General features: G+C 38.0%; 1 protein-coding gene across 1 annotated transcript; it reads left to right on the forward strand.

The window, feature by feature from the left end:
- Positions 1-674: 674 nt before the first annotated feature.
- LOC121969771 lies at positions 675-2,823 on the forward strand. Its single transcript, XM_042520016.1, has 3 exons — positions 675-1,846; positions 1,934-2,052; positions 2,131-2,823. Exons 1-3 carry the CDS (start codon positions 1,162-1,164, stop codon positions 2,617-2,619), a joined length of 1,293 nt encoding a protein of 430 aa, XP_042375950.1. The 5' UTR covers positions 675-1,161; the 3' UTR covers positions 2,620-2,823.
- Positions 2,824-10,373: the final 7,550 nt, after the last annotated feature.

A 10,373-nucleotide genomic window follows, 5' to 3' on the forward strand; every position in this document is an offset into this window, starting at 1 on the left:
TAACCATGTCAAATACAACAACTCCATCAACTCGAAAGGATATTGCTTGGAATTATGCAACATGTTCGGATCCTAAAAACCCAAATGTTGTTGGTTATATTTTCTGTGGTAAAATAACAAATGGTGGAATTTATCGACACAAGCTACATTTAGTTGGGGGCAATAGAAATGTAAAAGCTTGTCCGAAATGCCCCGAGCATGTTAAAGAAGAAATTAGAGAGTTCATGCAAAAAAAGAGTAATTTGAAGAATCAAATGGATGAAATTCCTCATTCTGATGATGTTGATAATTTGGAAGATTTGGAAGAACAGGAAGAAGATGATCATCAAACTAAAGTGAAAGGGAAACGACCAATATCTGATTCAAGCAATCATCCTACGGTCCAAGGTAAAAAGTGTAAACAAACTGGACCTATTAACCTTTATTTTATGAAAGATGTCGATGAAATTGTCAAGCAAAGACGTGCAAAAAATAAAGGACAATTTGATGAAAATAAAAAGAAGTTAAGAGAAATTGCAGTTGAGAAATTTGCAAGATGGATGTATGATGCTGGAATTCCCTTTAATGCTGTAAAATATGATTCTTTTGAGCCTTGTATTGAAGCTATTGGACAATTTGGATCGGGGATGAAACCTCCATCATATCATGAAGTGAGGGTTAAGTATTTGAAGGAGTTGGCAAATACGAATTCGCTTCTCAAATCCCATGAAGAAGATCATGCTAAGTTTGGGTGCACAATCATGGCAGATGGATGGACCGATAAAAAGGGTAGGACTCTTATAAATTTTTTGGTGAATGGTCCCAAAGGAAGTGTATTTGTCGAATCAGTTGATGCTTCAGGCTATTCTCACACAGCGGACAAGATGTTTGAGTTACTCTCTAAATTTGTGTATCGCATTGGAGAAAAAAATGTGGTTCAAATTGTAACAGATAATGCAAGTTGCAATGTCAGTGCAGGTAATATTTTAAATTTTTGTTACTTTCATGTTTCAATTATAATTGAATTATATTTTTATTAAATTTATTTGTTTTTCAGGTCGTCTTTTGGAAAACCGATTTCCACACTTGTACTGGACACCCTGTGCAGCTCATTGTTTAGATTTGTTGCTCGAGGATATATTCAAAATTCCTCATCTCAGAAAATTGCATGAACGAGCGTTGATGGTTAATGGTTATATTTACAACAGACCACAAGTATTGAGCATGATGAGAGAGTTTACTGGACAGAGAGACATGGTAAGAACCGCAAAGACACGTTTCGCAACTGCTTTTTTAACTTTAAAGCGATTTCATGTACAACAAGCAAATCTGAGAAAGATGTTTACATCTGAAAAGTGGGCAAATAGTCGATTTTCTAAGGAGGTTGCAGGAAAACGTGTAGCAGAAGTGATATTGATGCCTTCTTTTTGGAAAAATATGGTTTTTGCATTAAAGGTTGGTGGCCCATTGGTGAAAGTATTACGGCTGGTAGATGGTGAAAAAATGTCTCCTATGGGTTATATCTATGAGTCAATGGACAGGGCCAAAGAAGCTATCGCTGCGTCATTTAACAATAATGAAGAGAAATATCGTAGCATTTTTGAACTCATTGACAAAAGATGGAACATTCAACTCCATCGACCTTTGCATGCAGCTGGATATTTCTTGAATCCAGAGTGTTTTTACTCAAACTCTGATATAGAAAATGATACAGAAGTGATGGAGGGTTTGTACAAGTGCATATCCAGATTAGTGAGAGGTGAGGATTTACAAGATAAGATCACGAATCAATTGGAAAAATACAAGAAAGCAGAAGGACTTTTTGGTTTGCCAATGACTATCCGACAAAGAACTTTAAAATCACCAGGTAAATTTATAAATAATAGATTATGCAATATTAATATTGGATGGTAATAAAGTTAATCTTATAATTTATATGTTTTTGTATTTTAAGCTGATTGGTGGTCTTCTTATGGTGCATCAACTCCTGAATTAAAAACATTTGCAATGAAGATTTTAAACCTCACATGCTCTTCTTCAGGCTGTGAACGTAATTGGAGTGTTTTTGAACATGTAAGTTGGAATTTTTTTTATACATATTAAAATTTATATTATGAATTTAACCTTTTACTTTTTAATTTTGTTTTGTAGATACATTCTAAGAAAAGGAATAGGTTGTCTCAACAACGATTGAATGATTTGGTATATATCAAGTACAATAGAGCTTTGAGGAGAAGATATGACATGCGAGACAAAATTGATCCTATTACTTTGTCAGAGATAGATGATAGTAATGAATGGTTGTTGGGTAAATTGGATGACAGTGATAAAGACAATGATAATGATTTTGTCTACGAAGGTGAAGATTTGCGTTGGAGTGATGTAGCACGAGCATCTGGGGTTGGTGAAAGTGCATATGGCTTTCGATCTCGAAATGCATCTTCTTCAAAAGGGGCATCATTATCTGCATCAGCAAAAAGGAAATTATCTTCAGCTCAAACTAGTCTTGTTAATGAAGAAGAAATTAATCTTGATGATGAAACTGAAGAAGAGGATACTGATGGATACAAATCAAGCGATGGAGCTGATGACGTAGATTTGGACAATGAAGATGAAGAAGATGATTATTTTGATATTTGATATTTCCTCTATTATATTTTCAAAGACTTGTGATTTTCAATAATCTACAACTTCATCAAAGAATATTTGTTTATGGTTATTTGGATTTTCAAAGACATTTTGAAAGATTTTTAATAAATATAAGAGTCCTATTGTTTATTACGCTTTTTTCCTTAAAACCCGCGCTTCGCCTTGCGCTTTGCGCTTTAAGCCCCAAGACCCTTGAGCGCTTTTTTGCGCCTCGCGCTTTTGATAACTATGGTACTAGTGTAATTTTATAGTCAAGATAAACTAATCCAAATTACACTACAATCATTCCAATTGTTTGTCTCAATCCATACTGGTTGTGAGATACTGTTTATAATTTATAAGGAACTGATAACATGATCTTCTGTGTGACACCACACACCATGTTATCTACAATATAAATTAAATGGACAACTGTATTTAACTAAATACAGACATTTGACCAATATGATTCTTATTTCAAAATAAATGTTTACAAAAATCTAGACTTTTAGTATATATCTTAGCACTTATGACTAAGATTGAAGAAGGTAGAGCATTGGTGGAAGTGTGGTTTTTGTGATGCGTTTATGTTGAAATTTGTGCTTGCTTAAAGATGGTGGAGTTTGGAGATTTTTTGGATTGCAAGATTCATATGGGAGTTCATGCTTGGTGGGGACTTCAAGTTTGTTTCTAAATGCAGGAGAGTTTGGGATTTCAAGGCAATTTTATTTTTTGCTCGTATTTTTGGGGATTTCAGAGTTTGATTGTGCAAAGCTCTTCTTTTAACAAAAATGTATTGCCCGGTAAAAATGTGATATTCGAGATTTCTTTCCAAGTGCACAACACGAGATAGCAATGTTAATCATACCTAATATATTTTTCTTCTTTTGGTGATAAACACGGGCATTTGCATTATTCTAGAAAATGGATATTAGCTCATTGGATATCAGAGACTTTCTTGGTATTTTTTTCTCTCTTTATAATGCATATCTTTGTTTTCACTTATCCAAGTGATCTACCATAATTTCTCATTTTGATTTATTCCTTTTTTTGTTCATGTAGCAATAGGTGCCATATTTTCTACCACGGATTCTGTCTGCACCTTGCAGGTAACGAAGGCTTCTGTATTCATTAGTTCTAGCTGAACAAGTAAATACTTAACACACAAAATGATTTCTATGAAACAAATTCTTAATCAAGATGAAACTCCTCTATTATATAACTTGGTATTTGGCAAAGGAATTGTTAATGATGCTACATCTGTCGTGCTCTTCAATGCAATTTAGAACTTTGATCTTGTTCACGTCGATGCCTTAATTATATTGAAATTTTTGTTAAACTTTGGATATCTATTTCTCACCAGCACCCTCCTCGGACCTTTTGTATGATATTACTTCATGCATTTTAGTACTAGTTCTATATTTTTAAAGATAAATATCAACTTGTATGGTCTAAAAATATTTAATCTATTTTTTAAAGATAGTTTGTAGACTTGTTTATTTTCTCAGGCTTTGTTTTATGTTGTAGTTATTGGATCTAAGCGGCATCCTCACAGTATTCTTCTGTGGGATAGTCATGTCACACTATACTTGATATAATGTCACAGAGTGCTTCAGAATTACTACCAAGTGTGTTACAAATGATCTCAATGTCTTTATTTTGTATTTGTTGATTAACTTAGTATTTGTTGATTAACTTAGTTTTGAAGCATCCCACTGATCAAATAGATAATTTGAAGGATGAAAGTATTTTTAATTTTCATTTGATTTAACAAATTTTGAAGGGGGGGAGTCTTGGCGCAACGGTAAAATTATTACCATGTGACTAAAAGGTTACAGGTTCGAATCCTGAAAATAGTCTCTTGCAAAAAACAAAGTAAGACTACGTACAATGGATCCTTCCCCAGGTCCCCGCATGACGGGAGCTTCATGCATCGGACTGCCTTTTTCTTTTTATTTGATTTAACAAATTTTGATAGTATATATCTATTGAACTTACAGTTTGCAAGATCTGGACACACTCAAGTGTGAGGAAATGCAACTATGATCACTAGCACTATCTTTGTTGTGCTCTTCAGCACTGTGGTAAGTCTTTGTGTTTGAGGAAGTTTGAAATACATACTAATCCTATTATGTTTGCCACCTTGTGAATTCAAATCTGCTGCAATATTCAAGCTAACGAAATAATCAACTTGGTGATTATCAAATGCATAAGCAGTTCTCTCTTTCTATTTTTTCTATTTTTTGGAGTGCAATTTTTGATTGTTTTACTACCTTATGATGCCTCCTAGGTTTTCAGATTGATGACGAAGCCGCTTTTGAGGTTCTTATTCTCACATATTGCAAAGCACTTCAATAACATGTCCTCTGATCCATCAACCCCTAAATCTATCCTATTGCAGCTCATGGAGAATGGACAGACCTCAGAAGATGAAATAAGGGAATATATAGCTCAGCCATCCAATCTTAGATTACTCCCAAAACCAACACACACGGTTCATCACCATTAGCGGAAGTTCGATGATGCATTAACATGTAATAGAAAGTCCATTTTCTCGAGATGCAATAGAAAGTACATTCACATGAATATTTAAGTTTATAGTTTTGTATTACTGATATAGAGTCTATTTATTTTAAAGTCATATTCTCTTTTGTAGGAAAGAAATTATGCTACAAGTAAATTTTTTGTTATTAATTTGGATTGTTTTACTTAAGTGTGATGTTTATGGTTGAGTGTAATATTATAATTGTTTTAGTTTTGATTGCATAATTATGTGTATGTGGTATATATGTGTGATATATGTATGTGATATTATAATTTGTGTGGTATTATAATTATATGTGGTATTATAATTTGTGTGGAGCATTTGTATGTGATATTTGAATGATAGTAATCGTAGCGTGCATCATGCACTATGAATGTTGTTGATTGCTCTAAACCGCAGCGCGTGCCGTGCACTACGAATGCTCTTAACCATAGCGTGTATCACGCGCTGCGAATACTGTTGATTGCTCTTAACTGTAGCGCATGGCGCGTGTTGCGAATGCTCGTAACTGCAGCGTGCAATGTATACTATGAATGCTTGTAACTGCAACGCACGACACGTACTATGAATGCTCTTAACCACAGCGCACAACGTGCGTTGTTGAAGTTTTATGACTTTTAACAGCTTACAGTTGTGCAGCGTGCAATAAGATGCGGATAGCATATTTACATGTTGTGAAAAGCCATATTTGTTGTAGTGTTTGGAATATAGAGCAACGAGAGCATGCTCGCTTATAACCCGACCAGTGACTCGAGAGTCTGGAATATAGAAGTTCGATAGCATGCTCACTTATAATCCTCCTGGAGGCTCGGGAGTTTGACATTTGAAGGTGCGAGAGCATGTTCTCTTATAATTCGTCTGGAGGCTCTGGAGTTTGGAATTTGAAGGTGTGAGAGCATGGTTGCTTATAACTCGCCCGATGGCTTGAGAGTTTAGAATTTGAAGGCGCGAGAGCATACTCGCTTATAACCTGCCCGAAGTCTCGGGAGTTTGAAATTTGGAGGCGCGAGAGCATGCTTGCTTATAACCCGCCCGGAGGCTCTAGAGTTTGGGACTTAGAAGAATTTTTAGATGAATTTGCTTGCATTCTTATTAAGTGTAAAAATTTAATATAATACATGAGCAAATTACAAGTGTACTTTTCAAGCCCTATAGGGCTGGAGATTATTCACGCTCCAGGGCTGCTCTAATCTTTTCCCCTCTGCTTCTTCGAGGTAATAGGAGCCCGAGACAAGCTTTTACACCACCTTATATGGTCCTCCCTACTGTGGCTCTAGCTTGTTGACATCCCTGACCAGCTTGACCCGCTTCCAGACCAGATTGCCAACCTAAAAAAATCGGGGGATAACTCTTCTATTATAATTTTGCCTCATCCTTTAACGGTATGCCATTAATTGAGTTGCCGTATTGTCTCAGACTTCTTCTATCAGATCAAGCTTCATAAGGTGCCAACCGACATTGTCCTCATCGTACAACCGCCTTCGATTAGACTCCATGCTAATCTCAATTGGGACCATTGGTTCACCACCATAAATCAAGTGAAAATGGGTTATACCTGTCACTTCTCGAAGGGTTGTATGATATGCTCACAGTACGCTGGCTAGCTTATCAACCCAGCTTCCTCTAATATGGTCTAATTTAGTTTTTAGCCCTCTGATGATCTCTCTATTTGTCACTTCTACTTGACTGTTACTCTAGGGGTAAGCCACAGATGTGAAGACTTGTGTAATACCATAGGTTGAATACCACTCTTAGATTTTCCTGCCTTAGAATTGTCTTCCATTATCTGAAAGTAATTTTTGTGGAATTCTGAATCTACAAATAATATACTATCAGAAAAATTTAATAACCATCTACTCAGTTATCTTAGCCAAGTGCTCAGCCTCCACTTATTTCAAAAAATAGTCCATTGCCACCAGCAAGAATTTTTTTTTGGTGAGTGCTAAGAGGAAAGACCTACTATATCTATACCCCACTGATCAAACGAGCAGAAGATAATGGAAGTTTTCAGCAACTCCATGGTGGTAATGTAGGATGTTCTGGTGCTTCTGACAGGATAAGCAAGTTCTTACGAACTGAGTTGCATCAGCCTACAGAGTGGGCCAAAAATATCCAGCCAGTAATACTTTCTGAGTGAGAGACCGGCTACCCGTATGACTTCCATAGGAACCTTGATGCACTTCTTGTAAAATATATTGTACATCATCTGACCAGATACACTTGAGTAAAAGACATGAAAAAGCCCTTTTATAAAGATGATCACCAATTATAGTGAATCGACCTGCCCTTTTCTTGATGACGCGTGCCTGATCTCCCTCGGCTGGTAAAATGTCCTGCTACAAAAATAAGATGATTGACATCCTCTAGTTACTCTGTAATTCAAGGTCGATCAGTCGTTCAATGCAAGCTACTAGTAGTGTTTGTTCTACAGGCTTATCTAGGGTCCATGGCACTATATAGGAAGTCAATTTGGTCAAGTCGTCTGCTATTTGATTTTCTTCCTCAGGAACCTTTTGTATGATCATTTCTTGGAATCCGACTCTAAGCTTCTCGAATGCTTCTACATAGAACTTAAGCCGCTCACTATTGATCTCAAAATTTCTTGATAATTGCTTAGCCGCCAACTAAGAATCTGAATAAATTAAAATCCGAGAGGCTCCTACATGGCTGGTGGCTTGCAGGCCGACTATCAACGCTTCATATTCTACTTCATTATTAGTAGTCCGATAATTCAATTGAATGGATAGCTGCATTCTATCTTCCCTGGATGATATCATAAGAGTACCTACATTGCTGCCTTGCCGAGTGGAGGACCCAACCACGTATATTTTTCAAGTTCCCTCATGCTCAGGATTTTGCACCTCTATTGTGAAATTAGCTTAGGATTTAGCCTTGATGGCCTCTCAAGGTTGATATTGTATGTGATACTCGTTGAGCTCCATGGTCTACTTAATTAACCTCCCGGAGGCTTTTGGGTTGACAAGCACTCGACCAAATGTGCTATTAGTAAGTACCATGATTGAGTGAGAAAGGAAATAAGGATGCAACCTCTGAGTAGTTAAGACTAATCCATACACTAATTTATTGAGTGCGGTTCCTTTTGACAAGCACTCGACCAAATTTAACGACACTCGGTTCCTTTTAATAAATAACTTAAAAAGTATATAGGTTATTGATCTATTCCCTCCTGCCTCACCAACACTGATTCGATTGCGTGCTCATTGGCCGATAAATTCACCCACAAAGGTTCGCCCGCCACTAGCTTAGCAAGTATAGGCAGGGCAGATAGGTAATTTTTTAACTCCTCAAAAGCTTTGTCATAGTCAGCATCCTACTGGAATTTGGTCGCTCGACGGAGGATCTTAGAAAAGGGCAAGCTTTGATCAATCATTGGGAGATGAATCGAGACAGGACTGTGATCTAGTCGATCAGTCTTTGCACCTCCTTCAGATTGCACGAGGGAGCCATGTCTTGGAGTGCTTGCACTTTGCTTGGGTTGGCTTCTATCCCTGGCTCGATCACAATGTATCCCAGGAACCGCCTTCTCTTTGCTCTGAGTAAAAATTTGTTGAGGTTGAGCTTCAGTCTATACCGCCTTAAAGTCAGGCAGGTTTCCTCCACGTCACTATACAGGTTGGTTGCCTTGAGGCACTTAATGAGGATGTTGTTCGCATAAACCTCTATATTTCGACCAATCTACTTTTAGAACACTTTGTTCATAAGTTGTTGGTAAGTATCACCTGCATTCTTGAGTCTGAATGATATAACATTATAATTGTCTTCAACAGTTATAAAGCTAACCTTCTCCTAGTCGTTTTTAGCGAGCGGTACTTGATGGTACCCTAATAGGCGTCCAACATACAAATTAGCTCGCAATCAGAAGTCGAATCTACTACCTAATCAATCCTCGACAAGGGTAGTAATCCTTGGGGCATATTTTGTTGAGGTCCCTGAAGCCGATGCAGACCCTCCATTTATTTTCTGGTTTGGACACTAGACCATGTTGGCTAGCCAGCTCGGGAACTTCACCTCGTGGATGTAGCCTACCTCCAATAGCTTGTTCACTTTTGCACAGATGATCTTTTTTTGATCCATCCCGAAGTACCTTTTTCTTTGCTTGACTAGCCGTGCTTCAGGGAAGTCATGGAGCACATGCTCCATGACTGTGGGGAGACACTTATGATCTCTTTAGGTTTCCAAGCAAAAACATCATTATTACATGTTAAATATGCAACGAGCTTAGCTTTAAGTTCTTGAGGTAGGTCAGTAGCTACTTGGGTAGTGGCTTCCGGCCAACCTGGTCAAATTTGAACCTCCTCTTTCTCTTCATAGACCATGGTGGGTGGTGCCTCCCGGATGATGTTCACTTCCATCCATTGCATCTCCTGGGCGGAGTTGACCTCGATCTTGACGATTTCTACGTAGCACTTGCATGCTACCAATTGATTCCCAATGATTTTCCCCACTTGGTCGTCCACAGAGAATTTCACTTTCTGGCAGAAGGTTGAGACAACTGCCTAAAATTCATTTAGGGTCGGCCGACCCAAAATGACATTATAGGCTGAGGGTGTGTCCACAATTTTGAAAGTCGATTGGCACCTCCTCATTAGGAGCTCCTCCCCTAAGGATATAGCCAACTTTATTTGGACCTCATTGCCTGCGAACCCATATAGAGGTGTGGCCATGGGTTGGAGCTCGCTCAGGTCTATTTGCAGTTGCTCAAATGCCTGTTTGAAGAAAATGTTGACTGAGCTACCTATGTCAACAAAAGTGCGATAAATATTATAATTGACTATAACAACCTTGATTATTAAAGCATCATCATGGGGAACTTCCACCCCCTTTAGGTCTTTAGGCCCGAAGCTAATTTTAGGCCCAACCGCCTTCTCTGTATTGCAACTGACCGCATGAGCGTGTGACTTTCTTGCTCGGTTGGAGTCTCTATTAGTTGGACCTATGATGATCATGCCAATATCGCCCAAGCATCATTATTACGATTCTTCTCCTACCGGGTTGTGAGCTCTGGTTGAACTCGGACGAGAATTTGCACCCGGTCTGCTGGTGGTGGGAGTGTTCTTTGGCGCCACTCGGCCTCTCGCCGGTCTCTTCTGGGCAAGTCATTTGGCCGTTGATAAGGGCATCGATTGGGTAACAAGGATCGTCGATGGAATCTTTGATTGTTGTTCTGCGATTTGCTAGATTATAAGAATCTTGGGTGTCA

The sequence above is a fragment of the Zingiber officinale genome, chromosome 1B (assembly GCF_018446385.1).
Source record: "Zingiber officinale cultivar Zhangliang chromosome 1B, Zo_v1.1, whole genome shotgun sequence".
In the NCBI taxonomy this organism is placed as follows: domain Eukaryota; kingdom Viridiplantae; phylum Streptophyta; class Magnoliopsida; order Zingiberales; family Zingiberaceae; genus Zingiber; species Zingiber officinale.

Excerpts from the sequence above, each read along its gene's own strand:
- LOC121969771 (XM_042520016.1), top strand. The coding sequence starts at position 1,162 with ATGGTTAATGGTTATATTTACAACAGACCACAAGTATTGAGCATGATG. Across the intron at positions 1,847-1,933 it reads AAGAACTTTAAAATCACCAG|CTGATTGGTGGTCTTCTTAT; the intron begins GTAAATTTATAA and ends TTGTATTTTAAG. Across the intron at positions 2,053-2,130 it reads ATTGGAGTGTTTTTGAACAT|ATACATTCTAAGAAAAGGAA; the intron begins GTAAGTTGGAAT and ends TTTGTTTTGTAG.